At 39.0% G+C, this 17,623-nt stretch overlaps 1 protein-coding gene across 1 annotated transcript in view; it reads right to left on the bottom strand.

Moving 5' to 3' along the window:
• LOC145444111 (uncharacterized) overlaps positions 1–17,623 on the bottom strand; it is a 41,113-nt gene that overhangs the window by 11,242 nt on the left and 12,248 nt on the right. Inside the window, 21 exon segments of the mRNA XM_080322040.1 lie at positions 293–506; positions 3,066–3,223; positions 4,021–4,209; positions 4,288–4,429; positions 5,188–5,360; positions 5,363–5,480; positions 6,679–6,797; positions 6,866–7,045; positions 8,473–8,513; positions 8,664–8,797; positions 9,297–9,403; positions 9,546–9,708; positions 9,859–9,975; positions 11,406–11,485; positions 11,668–11,804; positions 11,909–12,023; positions 12,798–12,899; positions 12,958–13,099; positions 13,161–13,301; positions 14,464–14,579; positions 16,002–16,319. Coding sequence (XP_080178166.1) covers positions 293–506; positions 3,066–3,223; positions 4,021–4,209; positions 4,288–4,429; positions 5,188–5,360; positions 5,363–5,480; positions 6,679–6,797; positions 6,866–7,045; positions 8,473–8,513; positions 8,664–8,797; positions 9,297–9,403; positions 9,546–9,708; positions 9,859–9,975; positions 11,406–11,485; positions 11,668–11,804; positions 11,909–12,023; positions 12,798–12,899; positions 12,958–13,099; positions 13,161–13,301; positions 14,464–14,579; positions 16,002–16,319 — 3,006 coding nt within the window.

Genomic DNA, 17,623 nt, shown 5'->3' with positions numbered 1-17,623 from the left:
GTGAAGTTCCTTTAGTGATAATATTGTTGATATATAAAGCTCTTTTCAATTATCTACTAGTTGCTGACGATTAACCCTGAAAATATCCCGGTTTATCTCAATTTCAATGTCCTATTCAATTGTATGTTGTAGTTCGGCCCCTACAAGTGTCTCTTTCGATACATTCGGTTCATACCCCAATTTATATCACAACACTGTCACTAATCCAATACCAAGCAAGTAGACAACCCATCAGCAGACTTAATCTGCCATTGACCAAAACTGCAGTTTTCCCAGTCTGCAAAACACGCACCGTCAGACCATGAATATCCGCCGTTGTTGCTGATGGAATTCAGTCCCAGCCAGAAATGCGTGTTGCTGTTGACGCCGTAATCCTGAATCAACTGGCCCACTTCGATTTGTTCGTCGTCGCTTTGAAGCGATATGAGATCGCCTCTTTGCGCCTGGCAGTAATCGCGCGCTTGGAACCAGGTTACGCGATCGCCCAAGTTTGCGAATTCGTTGACCTACAAAATACATTGAGAGAATACGTAGAGATATTGGATATTGGAGGCGGTCAGTGACGAATGACTTAGGCTTTATTAAAGTAATCCAGTCATTTGCAATTACCTGTGCTACTTTCGCATGTGGTCATGTTTTACCAGAGGTGGTCAGCATAATAGTACAGCTAGTTCTAGTTTTAAAAAGTGAGTAGTTCTAGTTCTAGTTGCAAGTTTTAAAAAGTGAGTAGTTCTATTTCTAGTTCTAGTTGCGGATTTCGGAAAGTGGGTCGCTCCAGTTCTAGTTGCAAGTTTCAAAAAGCGAGTACTTCTATTTCTGGTTCTAGTTGTCAATCTAAAAACGTGAGTAGCTCCATTTCTAGGTCTAGTTGCGGATTTTAAAAAGTGAGTAGTTCTAGCTGTGAGTTTTAAAAAGTGAGCAGTTCTATTTCTAGTTCTAGTTGCGGATTTTGAAAAGGGAGTAGTTCAATTTTTAGTTCTAGTTGCGGATTTTGAAAAGTGAGTAGTTCTAGTTGCGAGTTTTCAAAAGGGGGTACCCGGTAGTTCAATTACTAGCTCTAGTTGCGGATTTTGAAAAGTGAGTAGTTCTAGTTCTAATTATAGTTACAAGTTTTAAAAAGTGAGTAGTTCTATTTCTAATTATAGTTACGAGTTTTATAAATGAGTAGTTCTAGTTATATTTCTAGTTCTATTTTCTAGTTCTATTTTTAGCGGCGGATTTCAAAAAATGAGTAGTTCTAGCTGTGAGTTTCAAAAAGCGAGTACTTCTATTTCTGGTTCTAGTTGTCAATCTAAAAACGTGAGTAGCTCCATTTCTAGGTCTAGTTGCGGATTTTAAAAAGTGAGTAGTTCTAGCTGTGAGTTTTAAAAAGTGAGCAGTTCTATTTCTAGTTCTAGTTGCGGATTTTGAAAAGGGAGTAGTTCAATTTTTAGTTCTAGTTGCAGAATTTGAAAAGCGAGTAGTTCTAGTTGCGAGTTTTCAAAAGGGGGTACCCGGTAGTTCAATTACTAGCTCTAGTTGCGGATTTTGAAAAGTGAGTAGTTCTAGTTCTAATTATAGTTACAAGTTTTAAAAAGTGAGTTGTTCTATTTCTAATTATAGTTACAAGTTTTAAAAAGCGAGTAGTTCTAGTTATATTTCTAGTTCTATTTTCTAGTTCTATTTTTAGCGGCGGATTTCAAAAAATGAGTAGTTCTAGCTGTGAGTTTCAAAAAGCGAGTACTTCTATTTCTGGTTCTACTTGGAGAAGTTTGGTATGTTCTATAAAATCGCTGCTACTACTACTAGTACAGTAATTGAGTAGAAATCAGTGTTGGGATGACTCGAGTCATGACTTGACTCGAGTCAGACTCGAGTCACCTTTTTCGTATGACTTGATTTGACTCGAGTCACTTTGCTAAAATGACTTGACTTGACTTGACTCGGCGTATCAGAAATGAGGATTGACTCGTGACTTGGAGTAAAATTCACGAGTCAATTTCAAGTCATCAAGTTATCGGTGTCGATAAAAATCATTGTATCTTGCATATGTTCGGATTGTTCGCGAAACGCTGGTGAACCCGTGAAAGCAACCAATTATTCAATGAACATACGTTTTACTGAGCCCCCATTGTTCTCTCACAAATAAATTGACCGCAAGCGAAGTGATCGAAGCTTACAGCTTACGTTGTCGTAAACAGTAAAGTAATTTAACAGCAAAATGTATATTTCTGTTCTCCGTTCATACCTTAACCAAAACTCTTGTTTTATTATAATCGAATATAGTTTATGTAGACCTCAACCATTGGCGCAGGCTCGAATTGCATCATATCAATTTGTATATGTGTAATATATTGCATCTTATCAATTCGTTTCGCTATTCTCTATTTTGGCTGTTAACTATAAACTGAGGCTATGCAATTACTTACGTAGTTTAGCAGTTCTACGTATATGTGAGCGAAACAGCGCCTTCTTATTGCGTGTACATTTAACTGTATATTCATCCATCGGTTCAAAATCAATGACCACTCAATCTGTATTTTAGACAGCTAGCAGAATGCAATGACGTAACCATGCCTCATACTTCGAAAGGGCAACTTGACTTGAATTGTGACTTGACTCGTGACTTGACTTGACTTGACTCGACTTGACTCGAGTCACCTCCAAAAATCGAGTGACTTGACTTGACTCGAGTCACCTTCTAAAATCGATTGACTTGACTTGACTCGAGTCAAAATGTGCAATGACACGAAATGACTCGTGACTCGAAGGTGGTGACTTGATCCCAACACTGGTAGAAATTAACATTTACGATTGCAGATATACAACATTCTTTCCAATTCTCGACTAGTTGCTGACGATTACCCCTGACGAGTGGCAGACGATAATATTCCGGTTCATTTCGATATCAATATATTATTCAATTGTTTATTGAAGTTTTGCACCTCCAGAGTCTCGACAGACTTACATTTCATCTACATGTACTCTAGTATCGCCGATAGCTAAATTGACCTGACCATCTCTTATTACAAAGCAAAGTGGCGTTTCAAAATTTGCAGCAAACTTCACCAACACCACAAACAAACCTGATAGCAATCTCCGAGATTGTCGTGTGATATCCATCCGTCCGCGCATTTACCGAGAGGCGTGTCGCGCGTGGTGTAGGTGGGTTGGGTAAACCCACCTCTCGTTTTTTCGCAAGTGAAATGGCGCGTGTCCGTGCACAGGTCCATTCGCCAACGCCCTGATGTGAAGGTAAGCGGATGTTGAGCGTGCAAGCCGCACTATAGGGATGTTTAAAAATCACTTTTTTTCAAATTTTACCGACTACTTCGTCAAATTATTAGGTTGACTGAAAAAACGCTACACACTTAATTTATATCAATCCCAACCATTGGAAGCATTGATTTGGGAACAACTTTTGGATTTATTAAATCAAAATATATAAACTTTACCGACTACTACATGAAATTGTTAGCTTGTCTAAAAAATGATAACTACAAATCCGGCTCAATGTCTACCCTGTATAAGCAAGGTTATTTGAGCACAATTTTCGGATTTGAAACAACAAACAGTATTTAAGTCGGGATATTCTATCATTATTAATTTGTTGGACTTTCGCCGAATATGCTATGCATTGATGTGCAATTGTGCATGAATCTTACTTCGGTATAAATATCTGCTGTGAAATGATTCCATGCTCTAACTTTAATCTGATGTAATTTCTGGTTTCCCCGAAAATGCTACAGCAGAACTGTACCGTGCGAAACGGACCGAGTTTGGTGTACAGACATTTGCCATTTTCATGCTGATGTAAATCAGCTGTGATATGACATGAGCTTTCTGATTCTTTCTGATTCTGATTTTAATTGTATTTCTGAGGGTGAGGATCATAAAGCTAGCTTATCCGGGGGAATGCTAATCGTGTGATTAAAACTGTTGATCATGGTTCATTTATATTTGAATATACTATTCAATTGTATAATTCTAATTGTAATCTTATTTTAAAAAGCTGAAGATTCATCTCTGCTACGATCATACCCCCGACTTCGTCGATATATCCGCAGCCTTGCGGATTGTCGTTGCCGCAAATCAGGAACAAGCCAACAAACGTCGGCGTCACACTGCACCAGGCCGCACCATCGGGCACCAGGCGATTCGCTTGAGTGGTGCATTCGTAATACGTGTTCAGGGTGTATTTGAACGGGAACGAGCATTTCAGCTGTACGTCTGAAAACAGATAGGCGTTTCAATGCAATGGGCAGGTTAAAGGGTAAAACTATCATTTCATGGAGCAGACATCAGTACCTGGTTCGCCCTCGTCCCAATAAGTGTAGTCGATAGGTTCGCCAGTCTCCCATTGGTAAGTCTGCGCGCCAGTCGAGGTACTCTTTGCGGACATGCCTATCCAAGTGGTGTAACCGACACCAGCCGGTACAGACGCGGTGAACTGAGAGTTAAACATTTGAAAACTCAATTCTTCCTCGTTACAAGTCCCGAGCGATCCACAGTATAAATAATTTTAGTCAAATTAGTCGGCGTCGGTACTTCCGCGGAAGTACAGGGATTTCTGAGACATGTCATCACCACTTTAAGATAGGGTTACCATACTTTGAGATCCGAAAGAGGACAAGATAAAATACCGGAGGAGAAAACGGGTGACTTTTTCCGAGAAATAGTATTGGGTTGATTAAAAAAAAATCACCTAAAAGTACGCAAGGCCACGACCAGACGTCGGTTTCGAAACTACTCACTCTAGTACTTCCAAACCTTCTGTTTCTACTTCCTCTTAAATAGGGCTACCATATGTCCTCTTTCAAGAGGGTTTGTTCTCTTTTTTCAAGAAATCGAAAATGTCTCCGTGGGACGCCAAAATGCCCTCTTTTATCAGAATTTGTCCTTATTCATCCTTAGGTCCTCATTTGTCCTCCGACGCACCGAACGCCAGGTTTCAAGTATTTTATTCGTCCGTGTGTCATGGGAAAAAGAAACGTGACGTAAAGTAAGTATCTTTGCCCAAAAATAATCTTAAGTAGGTGGCAGTATACTGAAAACGTGACCCGTTGAGTAGGCCTAAGTAGCGCAAGACCTAATTGAACTGATAACAAAGTTGATATACTTGATGCTGACCATCACTGAGCAGAATTTTCAAATGCGAACCTCGATACGCGTGTCAAATAGCGGTTACGAAAACTACGATTAACTCACATAGGCGTGAACGAAAGACTGTTCGTAATGGTCCTGAATGGTCACCAGATGTCCGCCCATATCTTGGCAAGCGTTATCGGCCGTGAAGTACGACACAGTATCTCGACTGGTCCAGTAACACGAATATCCGTAAGCCTTCCAGCCCACTTCGCAGCCTTCGTCGACGGGTGGCTTAACGTGGTCACGGGAGGCAGCAGTTGCTTTTCCTTCTTGCAGATGTACGGGTATTTTGTCTCGCAGGCTTTGTCATTCCAGTAACCATTAGCACGGTACATGTTGACACATTTCTCTTTCTGTAACGCAAGCCGTATTTTAAGACGATAGTCTTGTGTCTATGTCCAATTACAGCAGACTTGAACTATACCACGAAGTGTTTCACACTTCTATTCAGTTTTAATTCACTTATCTTTTAAAGATCTTATTGGAGGTACTGAACTTCAATATACAATCGACTAGTATAATTCATACTGAAATGAATCCGAAGATTTTCGGCTGACACTCGTCAGGGGCAATCGGCAGAAACTAGTAGAGAATCGGAAATAACATTGTATATTATCTTTAGGTGGTGAAAATGATTGATATTACTGCATCTTATTACATATAAATTCGGACAATCAAAACAGTAATTGTGCGGTAGGTTTTCTTGCGCTGAACATAGGAAGAATGGGTGTCCGTGATGAGAAATATGTAGAGGTGAACAAAGAAAACAGTGTTGCTACTTAAACAGAAGAAACGCCATGAATTTGAACTACAAACAGAGATAAAGGCATTAACAATAGATAGAATATTTGAAATTATAATCAGTTATCGTGATGCAGGGGCTATTTTAATGTGGATTTTTATGATTAATCCATAAAAATGATACAAACTTATTCCTAAATTAGTATCGACTTTACAAAATCAAAATTCTAAAAGTATGGCTTCCAGATTTGCTCTTTGTGAAATTTGGCACTTTTTACAAGCGGCTTCCCCCCAATTTGTTTGGTCTCTTGGCCTTTGTTTTCAGTATTTGGCTCTTTTGGGAAGCCGTTGGCGTATAGTATCGAACTAACTATCCCAATAAATGTCTATCGGAAATTGAGCTGGCAATGCTGACAATGTTTATGCCAATGCCAAAGATTCCAATAGAAACACCGGTAAAAGATGAAGATATCGAATGAATGTAGATATGTTAGAATTGTAAATACAGATTGATGAACAGGAATACGAGAAAACCGCCAACATGACTGGAGTTACAGTTATTGTAGTTGGCCTACTTGCATCACTTACTCAAATGTTTATGTTGTTATACTACTCCAAATTCTAGTCGTACAGTTTTTAGTCAAAACTACTTATTTCTTAAAATCTGAGTTTTGAAAATTTTTCAGTAGATTTGGTATACGATTGCATCATTTTCATTAGTGAAATATCCCTTTGACCGCTTTTGCAAACATGCCCTCGGTTACGTGCTGTGCATAGTGCAAAGGAACATATATGAACATGAAATATCACCTGATTGTTGGGTTCTTTAATCCACCAGTTTGTGTATACGACAGTAGAATCGTCGCTCCACAGGTAATAATTGTAAATATCAAGAGCGTTAAGCCCGATCCAAACATCTCCCCCGTTTACTATAACAAAAAACAGTGTGACTATGTATATTACGATCGCGACACAGTATTTCATAATCTCTTCTTACATCCCTGCCAGATGACCGTAGTCAAGAAATCGTTTTCTGCGATCGTCCAAATCGATGTTAAATCGCCGCCCATCGATTTACAGTCCGCGCGGGCTTCGGTCCAGGTCTTGGCTCCTCCTTGTGGTGCAAAGAAGTAGCAGTGGTCTTTCCACGCGTACCAACCATCGTCACAACGATACGCTGTAGAATTAGGGTAAATCTAAGGTAAACAGGGTGAGTAATGCAGGTTTCATTATCATTACGCAGTACCACACATTGCCTACAAGTACAGTTGCAATACCATGTTCAGTTTTAGACACTATTATGCAGGAATTTCAAATCTGGGGTCCATGGACTGGTTTTAAGGGTCCATGAAATGCCTATAACTATAAAACTACATGGTACTTTATAACAGCTGCACTTATTTTTGATGTACATCCTTATTTTGTCTCATTTTCAGCACAAAAGTGATGAGCTTTCTTAGTGATTAGGTCTGGGCTGACGTGCTGACTTTAATTTTCACCAGCTTCCTGAATTTTCGAGTTAAGGGGTCCACGTAACCACCCAAGATGGTTTAGAAACACTGCTCAATTGAGTTGCCGCACAATCAAGTCAGTCTAGTGACATAAGGATAAGGACAATCGTCAGATTCTATGAAAATTACATGGAAATGATGAAGCCAATTACATATGATTAAGTGCTCTGTATTCATCACAAGTTAGCTCACACGCTCAATATTCATTCTGAAAGTAGAATATACATAGCAGCATGGCATTAGCAAACTGTATGTTAGGAACATGAAATACTTATAAGGCGTTGCCTGATATCAAAATATGGTGATGAATTTTAGATTAGAAGAGAATTTTGGAGGTGCATAACTTCAATATACAACCAAATAGTACATTCATATTGATACGGACCACGACTGACCTATCGATCTCGCTTCCCATGACATGCCGCCCTATTTCTTGTCGCTTTCTTTTTCTATACTGTATTCTTTACTTTCATTCAGTGTGCATGCCTCCTCTTTACTACGCCTAGGCCAAGGTGGGTGTCCGATTCCATTGACAAATCCAAGTCGCTTCGACATCTTCCTGTCTATTCATTGTATCGCATTTTTTGTGGTGTATTGAACTGATAAAATTGCTAATAAACCAATGATGATGATGATGAACTGAATATTGTGGGATGACACTCGTCAGGGTAATCGTCAGCGACTAGTACAGAATTGAAGAGCTTCTTGGAGGTACACAACTTCAATATACAATTGAATAGTATATTCATACTGAAATGAACCCGAATATTTTCGGCTGACACACGTCAGGGGAAATCGTCAGCAACAATTCTCTACTAGTTGCTGACGATTACCCCTGACGAGTGTCAGCCGAAAATATTTGGGTTCATTTCAATATGAATATAATATTCAATTGTATAGGAGAATTGGAAAGAATACTGTATATCAACAATCGTGTTACAAAATATGACGTCACAGGCATGAAATTTCGAATAATCAAACGTATACTGGCTTGTAGAGCCAGAGATATTGTCCTATAACAGACAATGTCTCTCAGTGAAAATAATATTCCGCTCTGGTTTTTTACTAATGCATAAAAGCATGTACAAATTACCTCGTCCGTTGAACACAATCGACTGACCAGCAACACCATACCTGAAATCGGAAATAAAGAACTCTAGAGAGATCAATCTCAATAAGAAGAGTATCGATATTAACACGATGGATAAGCCTACTGTATTTTCGTGCAGTATTCCCCACACTGTCACGCCGCAACATTATCGAAACGTACAAAGCAATACTCACGACAGAGTGCTGATTCCATGCCTCACGGTCCCTTCGTAACTGTTTTTACCGCCAGTCTTTGAAACTTCAACGATACCACCATGATTATTGACCAGTCTACCAGCGTGTATAGCAGCAGGACAGATCGCTGACGACTGCAAGATGCAACTTAATCATAATAGCTGTGATGTCACAATATTTCAAAGTATGGTGGAACCAAAGTAGCTGATATCCATTTTTAAAATTTTGAGATCCATTTTTAAAATTTATATAAAATCAAGTTTTTGTAATTATTACTATTTTCTGGCAGCCACATCTTGGCCATGTTTATGTTTATCACATCGTTTGAAAGTAAATCATGGCCAAGATGTACAGACGAGAGATGAAAACTTTACATAAAGTTCATTTTCTCAAAATTTGTAAAATGGACGTAAGCTAATTTGTTTTCGCGGCGACGGAATGAATAAAGTAAGATCATTGCAATCAAAATTTAGCGATAACTTGAGAGCAGAGAACCAAAACATTGTTTTGAGCTCCCAAGAAGGTAATTTACGGAGTTCAGCCGGTAAAATATTCCATATATTGATACCAATATAAGTAATACACTACGTAACACTTCACTGAATTTACGTGCTTCAGTGTTCAGCTACATACCTCGGTGTATATATCGGTTCCGTAAACCAATCCTTTGTTGAAATCTTCTGCGCAACCGCCCGGGCAGGTGGCAGTAAAGTATTCATCTTCATATTGGCTCGCTTTGTCTGAAATATAGAGTTTGATGGCTATATCAAGTGGGTGATGCACAGATATTACTTTCTAGGGTAATTTACCCCTTTGCTATGCTCATTAATCAAGATGGTCTGGGATTTAGTCTGGTGTGATAGGTAATTAGTACCAACTCACCGGCACATGAAATGAGTCTATCAGCATAGCATCCGTTGATTTCAAACTGTAAAGTGATTCTTCCTTGCCACGACTGTGGCACGATCCTCAGGAATAAGGTGGAAATGGGTTCGCGAACAATGTCGGTGTATACGGTATTTGCTTGGGCGTTTCCAATGAAAATCTGCCGAGTCGCAGATGATAGTAAGCAGTCTTCAACTGGTAATTCGTAGTCTTGTTTATATACTTTATATACAATTTCCTACCATCGATATCATTATACCAGAATGATAAGAGATAGCCTAATACTCAGTATAATGCAATATAGGCTCACATGATCATCACCGCTTTGGTCTTGGTATGTTCGAAGAATCGAAGCAGTCTCTCCAAATTGCAATTTATACGTTTTTACCCAGGACGATCCCGTAGAGTATGTCGTTATGCCTCCAACCTGATAGAAATTTGAATGATTGGATAAAAAATCGTTGTACACAAAGTCTAGTAGAAGTGAAGCTGTTAGAGTTTGAACATTTGAATATATTATAAAAATATATTAATTTTTTTTAAGTACACTGTCTACCCCATGGGATTGTCAAGTAGCACAATAAAACCAAACACAGCAAATTTGGCTCAATTCCAACAGGCAGAAGCGAAGTTATTGGAGTTGAAAATCTTGGGTTTGAAAAAACAGAATTTACTGTGGGTAACCAAGAATTATTATGAATGAAAAACTCTAGTAACTTAACTTCTACGAGCTCGCATTGAGTCAAATTAGTTTTGCATAGTGTTTTTGTAAACAACTCAACGATTTCATTGGTTAGCCGTCAATGTTCCCTCTAAGCTGCGCACTTGCGCAAATGCGCAGTGCTGACTCGGTCTATGTGCACAGAAAATCTAAGTTGCGCACAAAAAATACGAAGTGATGACCTTTTTTTTAGTCGTTACGCACTGTTGTCCAAGAATTTGTGCAGTGAGTTGGTGAGTGTGCGCAGAATCGTCAAAAACTAGAGGGAGCATTGTTAGCCGGTCAAATTAGAAAAAATTTATTTTCATATTTTGATCATAAATTCAAATTTTTAAAACTCTGATAGCTTCACTTCTACACTTTGGAATTGAGCCAAATTTGGTGTGTAACGTTTTTTTTCAGGCTGTCCAAGAATTTTAGCTGATAGCCGTAAAAATTTGAAAAAAATAACAAGTTATTTTTGAATAACCCTTGTGTCCAGTTCGGGAGTTGGTCTGTGGCTAAGCCCGTTTACTTTTCAACCACTTTTCTTATACTTTGTACATGCTGCCCTGCCTTGGAGATAGCCACTGTGCTTTGAAGTCTACTTGAATAAGAATTTGAAGTCTAGACTTCTAGCTGCGGCAACTCATTCGGAAACTTCACAGTAGAGGTGCTTCTGCTGCATTTTACAATGTTCATATTGAGCTGGATATTAATGATATAGAGTGACTTCGACTTAATTTCGAATACTCAAATAGGTTTTGCCTACTTACAGTCGAGTGGGTACGTTTTTTTCAGGGGAAAATAGTTTGGGGATGCGTTTTCATCACTTTTATGAGAGAAATTGTTAGTTGTGAAGTTGCATCTTCAAATTTCGAATACAGTCACCCGCGATTAACTACAAAAGTATACAGCTCCTCGATCAAACCTACTTATGAAAACTCCTTGACTACTCTCCAAACATTTCAATTACAAATTTGCCTTGCAGTAGTCCAGGAAATCGCTGCTACTACTACTTGGAAGTGAGTTAAAATATTCGGTATTGCTTGTACTTTTACTTAGTAACAACGCTGAACATTCTTACCACTTTTTGTGACAATTTCGACCATTTACTTGCATTTGTGATTTGAGGCACACAGACAGACGATACGTACTTTATAATAACCATCAAATGCAACTTGAATCCACTGGTTCGTTGTGGATGAAGACGGTTGCCACCCAGTCGGGGTGTAACCTGAGAAAATACACATGAGCATGGATCAAACCTACATTAAAAGTACAAATTTTACATGTAAGATATATTGTTACTTTGAAAAGACACTATATTTATGGGTTGCTGGATTTTTCGGACCTCAATACAAAGAAAGCACACATCATTCAAGTCTTAACATCAGTAATTTCTTATTTTCGACTTACTCGGACAAGTAGGTACGCTGCAATATTCCCATTCCACCGATACATCAGTGGTGTAACACCAAGGCCGGTCTCTGTCGCCACCCGGATTTCGACAGGCATTACCGGTAAGTCCATCGTCCTCATAATTGCTTGGATCACTAAACCATACGACAGTTGAATGGGAATATCAAATAAAAATCATCTGAATATCACATGAGCCGTGCAGCGAAATTTGTGAATATCCAGTTGAAAAATAACTCACTATGAATGAGTGTGAGGTGTTTGGATTGCCCACGGTTGACAGTCTAAGCCTGACTGTGTTTTTGAAAGCCAACCTCGATAGCCTTGGCCGTTATTGCCTCCGGATAGGCATTGGTCTGAAAATGTTTTGAAAATCGTTACATAGTGAAAGAATCGTACAACTAAACTACTCTAGTTCCCCAATTAGACCACTTAAAGCGAAAAGACGGTAATCTAGTTTGTGGAATGTTTCTAAACTCCCATTTTCATTACAATCTAATTTTTGATAGCTGCTAAAATGCACGTGGAGACAACTGATTCAGGTCAACTCAATGGAAAGTAGACTCGGAAACCAGGTTTTCCATGAACCTACTCAGAAAAATGACATTTTTTTCAGTCAATTCACCAGCGATCAGAGTCAGGCAGATATATTTCCTGTTTATATGTCCTCTCTTTCAGATCATTAAATATGAGGGCCGAAATTTGGGTCGAGCTTGATAAGGGGGGCGATTTAATGGCTACTCCAAGTTGTTTCGACACCTTCCTATCTTTTCATTGTATCGCAGTCTTGTGATGTTTTGAAACGATGAAAATATTATAAGCCTGATTGATTGATTAGTCGAAGAAGGTTGGGATCTAGTCAAACGATTACGTGTCTTACGGTGATTATAATAAACATAAACCATTGTCACTTATTTTACAGTCAATGTATCTTGACACTACGCATTGATGAATGCTGTTCGAAAGACTGCCTTTATTTGCCTTATTTCATCACAACATCAATATTACATAATTCAAATCTGAATGACCAAATCTACTCATCAGACTCAGTTTCGAAGGGAAAAAAAATTAGAAATAATAAATATATCGTTTGCTGCACTCTAAAATCCCTAAATCATCATATTCCCCACCTGGTTCTGCTGCTGGTCTTCCTTGTTTCGCATCGCCAGAGGACGAAGTCAACATGCTATCAGTGATATAACCGCTGTTCATTCCGACTTTGTACAAACAAGCTGCAAACAGATCGGAAATAGCAAGCCTAATACCGCGCGAAAGTTACTATCACCTTACAGGCAACGCATCCAATATATTCCAATCTCAGCGCCACTCTTTCGTGGGAAGTGATCGGGTGACAGCGGATGTGTTTCGCCACAATCGGTCTCGGAAATAGGTTTGTTACTTGAGTGTCCTTATCATTGTTACCATCAAATATCTATTCAAATTATGATAGAAATGACACGAATTCCTGCACTATGAGCATCCGCATGACATACAATGTCACTTCCGGTGCTGTCCTTGAGGAACTCCCAATTTGTTACGTCTTTTTTCGTGTTGTCAGGGTCTTGACTGTATGAAATTTTGTAACTAGTCACCCATTCTCTTCTGCCGGTAATGCCGTTGAAATTATTTCTTCCCTGAAAAAAGAAGAAATTCACGTTGACTATGTAATGCTGATCAAAGATTTTGATCCACTGGGCGAAAATAGAGATGTTGGCAAAAAAAATCGGAAAACGTTCTCTGTAGAGCTTCTTGGAGGTACAGAACTCCAATATACAATTGAATAGTGTATTCATACTGAAATAAACACTAGCATTTTCGGCTGACACTCGTCAGGGGTAATCGTCAGCAGCTAGTAGAGCGTTGGAAAGAACATTGCATATCAACAATCGTGTCATCAAATCTGCATGAAATTTCGAATAATCGGGGCGATTTCATGGCATATACTATTCAAAACTTTGTCTTGAAAAAATAACATCGAGTTCAAGAAAGACTCACAGAATATATCTGATAGCGGAATAGACGAAAATAGATTCAGACAGTACATCAAATTTTCCGATGCTATTTGCGTGTTGATCGATAGACCTCATTGGTTCTAACGAGAAGCAACATCTTAAATTTCTAGTCAAGCAAAAGTAGAAGTTTCTAAGTAAGTAAAAATTAAATATTCTAGGTACAGCTTTCGTAAAAATGAAAAGTGGTAGTAGTAAGCGAGTAAGTACGGAGCTAGGGCAAGAAGGGCAATACATACTTATGTACTCAGAAAAAGTCAAAGTACTCTATCACCGACTAATTCTGATAACAAATCGTTAGCATTGTTAATATTTAATAGTCGAGTCAGGGTTGTGATGACTCGAGTCACAATTTTTCGTTGAATTGACCAAGTTGACCAAGTCATATCACTCGACACAGTTCAAGTCTCGTATATCAGGACCGATAATTGAAAAATATAGGCGGAAACTTTTTTTTATCTGTTTTAATAAACATGTTTAGAGTGAGAAAAATGAGTATAGTATGAATCCGAGGCCATCGATATCACCCTACAGTTTCACAGAAGTCATTTGTACCTGATTTGAACTCGATGCAGAACAGCAACCACTGTAATTTGGACTCGTACTCCAGTCAAAACACAATGACTCGGACTCGACCCTTTGCTCACTGACTTGGACTCGGTGGTGAATTGAAAATGACTCGACTTGACTCGAGTAAAAAGCATATAGAAGTCAAATTGACTTGTGACTTGGAACATCGAGACTTGGTACAGCCCTGGTAGTTCTATCAAGGTTGTAAGTTACATACCTGTGTTATTATCCCTTTGAATTCCGTGAAGGTTGGAAAGTCGACTTGGAACCATGAATTGGTCTGGTCATCATCGCGAGGTTCCCACGCCCCGTGAGCACCCACTGACACTGGACCTAGTGAATCACAATTTTGACTTTGTAAACAATTTTCACAATTTTTTTGACTCAATGCTTTCTGAATAAGTAAAATTGCGTTTTATAATAGCGGTACTGAAATATTGGGTTTGGACAACGGCAGTAGCTCAGTGGTTACATCGAAGGTATTGTCAGCCAACCGTCCGCAGGATCAATTCCCAAAGGCCCAACGGCTAGTAAGCAAACCAATGCCTGTTCCAAGAATTCAGTGTAACACTTCAGCAAAATAGTGATGTAGATCACCATGGCTACAAAAGAAGTCGAATGACTCATTCTAATAGAAATAGGACATATTGCATTTTTGTCCTTGTTTTTTTCGGCCGACTCGTGATATACATACACACAATTTGTGCATATGCATACCATGAGTGCGTGATGTGTATATCCCAATGGACAAAGAATGTGCAGTAGGGCTCTTCAAAAAGGTCTTTTTTTCTCAAATCGTACTGGCTACTTGATGAAATTGTTAGGTTACCTAATTTAAGCCCACACACCAAATTTGGTTCAATTCCAACCAGTAGCCGCATTTCTACAGGAGAAGAAAGTTTGTATTTATTATATATAAATAAATAACAAAAAATTGGAAAATTTTCTGTTCACCCCATGAAAGTGTTGGGTTGTCTATAGAAACGATGTTCACCAAATTTGGTTCAATTCCAACCAGTGGAAGCGGAGTTATTGCCGTCGAAAAAATTTGGATTTGAATAAAATAGTATTTACGGTGTGCACCACTATAATAAATAATTAAAGAATTGGTCAACGTAAATACTATTTTATTCATAATCAAATTTTTCGACGGCAATAACTCCGCTTCCACTGGTTGTATTTATGGTGTGAACCACTATAATAAATAATTAAAGAATTGGTCAACGTAAATACTATTTTATTCATAATCAAAGTTTTTCGACGGCGATAACTCCGCTTCCACTGTTTGGAATTGAACCAAATTTGGTGAACATCGTTTCTATAGACAACCCAACACTTTCATGGGGTGAACAGAAAATTTTCAAATTTTTTGTTACTTATTTATATATAATAAATAGAAACTTTCTTCTCCTGTAGCAATGCGGTTACTGACTGGAATTGAACCAAATTTTGTGTGTAGGCTTAAATTAGGTAACCTAACAATTTTATCAAGTAGCCAGTACGATTTGAGAAAAAAAGTCATTTTTGAAGAGCCCTAATGTGCAGCTATACCCTTGTAAGGCTTTCTAAGTTTCACACCACACCTATCCTGGTAATGCTGAGGGTCAAGCAAGGAACTCATGAGGTCTTTGGTCTGACCCGGCTGGGTATCGAACCCACAATCTACCGTTCAAGAAGTCGGAGTGCGAGCTTTTTACCGAGCGCGATGCCCGTGTTCTAATAAATTTAGCGACATGATGTTAGAAATCCACAAACCCGCATCAACAGTAACGACAGTCTCTTGCATGTTCAATCTGCCGCGCGTTTCGTCAAAATTCTCGTCACGTACGGAAGAGGCGCTCAAATAACTGTCGGAAACGACACCGCCCTTTTCGACTCCCAGATGCTTGAAGCAGCAGGCTTCGTTGCTCCTGCATTCGGTCTGAGCGACGTCGTTTCCGATAATGCTGCTTCCCGTGTCTCCGATCTTTTCGCAGATGAAATGACGGGTGCGGGAGCACTGGTTGTCGTTCCACATTCCGGTGTCCAGGTAGAATTCGGCGCAGTCCTCTTGACCGGCGTTATTTGGTTCGCCTTGAACAACGTGGACAATGGACATGTATATTTGACTGCAGAAAGCACTTCTTTCTGGATTTTCAAAATGCGCAACCAGAACTACAACTAGCAGCCTATAAAAGTATGCAATGACTCCCAAAACCCAACCACTGGCTACGCCACTGTTAGAAGTGACGACTCTGAGCTAACAATGGCTCCTAGAGCACCGTATAACAGAACACCAGTATCACGGTTCACATGTTTTATATAAAAGTTCTGTACCTCCAAGAAGCTCTTCAAATGTTTTATATAGTTGTTTGGCAACAAACTTTTTGTTAAAGGGGCACTGCACTCTAAAAATGATGTGGTCTCAAATTGAAGGGTAAAACGAAAAAAAATTTTTGGCCGCAGCCGTTTTCTTCGGAACGCCACCGTAATGGAGCTGAAATTTATTTAAATTTCCCCAAAAACTTCACGCTCCAGCAGTCACGCAGAGATCGAACTTTATATAGTTGTCAGCCGATGTTATGAAGGAAATATGTCGTACACGACAGAAATAGAATACACTAGGCCCGATTTTGACATAAATCTCATGACTGAACATCTTCCGTTGAACGCGGTATATAAACCACCTTGGCTATACGACATATTTCCTTCATAACATCGGCTGACAACTATATAAAGTTCGATCTCTGCGTGACTGCTGGAGCGTGAAGTTTTTGTGGGAATTTCAATAAATTGCAGCTCCATTACGGTGACGTTCTTAAGAAAACGGCTGCGGCCAATTTTTTTTTCGTTTCGCCCTTCAATTTGAGACCACATCATTTTTAGAGTGCAGTAACCGTTGAATGCTCAAGTAGAACTAGAACTACTAGAAAATAGTAGTTAGGTTGACAAACTAACTGGATTGGTAGTTTGTTCAAGTCTGCTGTAGAGCAGTGCGAAATTTTCAGGCTTGTAATGACTCGAGTCCACTTTGCTGACTCGACTTGTCTTGAGTCATTTTGCACGACTCGCACAAGTCGTAGCGTATGACTCGAGATACTGCGATCAAGACAGGCATTTCATTATAATTTCGAAAAACAATTAAGTCACCAAAGTTTTGACATTTCGTGTATCAGTATTGGTGCCTGAAAAATACGGCCTGTTCAAAGTTAGGAAAATTACTATATTATGAATGTGAGGCGCAGATGCGGAATCATAATAACGAATATCGGCCTGGTTTAAATGACCATTTCAATCGAAAACATCATGAACACCACAAACAACAACAAGCGGAGTTGTCAAAAAGTGTGTTAAACATAGAGTTGTAACCAAGTTACAAGTCAGTTTGACTTTATATT

The sequence above is a fragment of the Botryllus schlosseri genome, chromosome 8, assembly GCF_051294905.1.
Source record: "Botryllus schlosseri isolate E-star chromosome 8, Bs_hap1, whole genome shotgun sequence".
NCBI classification, from domain to species: Eukaryota; Metazoa; Chordata; class Ascidiacea; order Stolidobranchia; family Styelidae; genus Botryllus; species Botryllus schlosseri.
The sequence above is the reverse complement of the archived record's forward strand: the minus strand, read 5'-3'. Positions and strand labels throughout refer to the sequence as shown.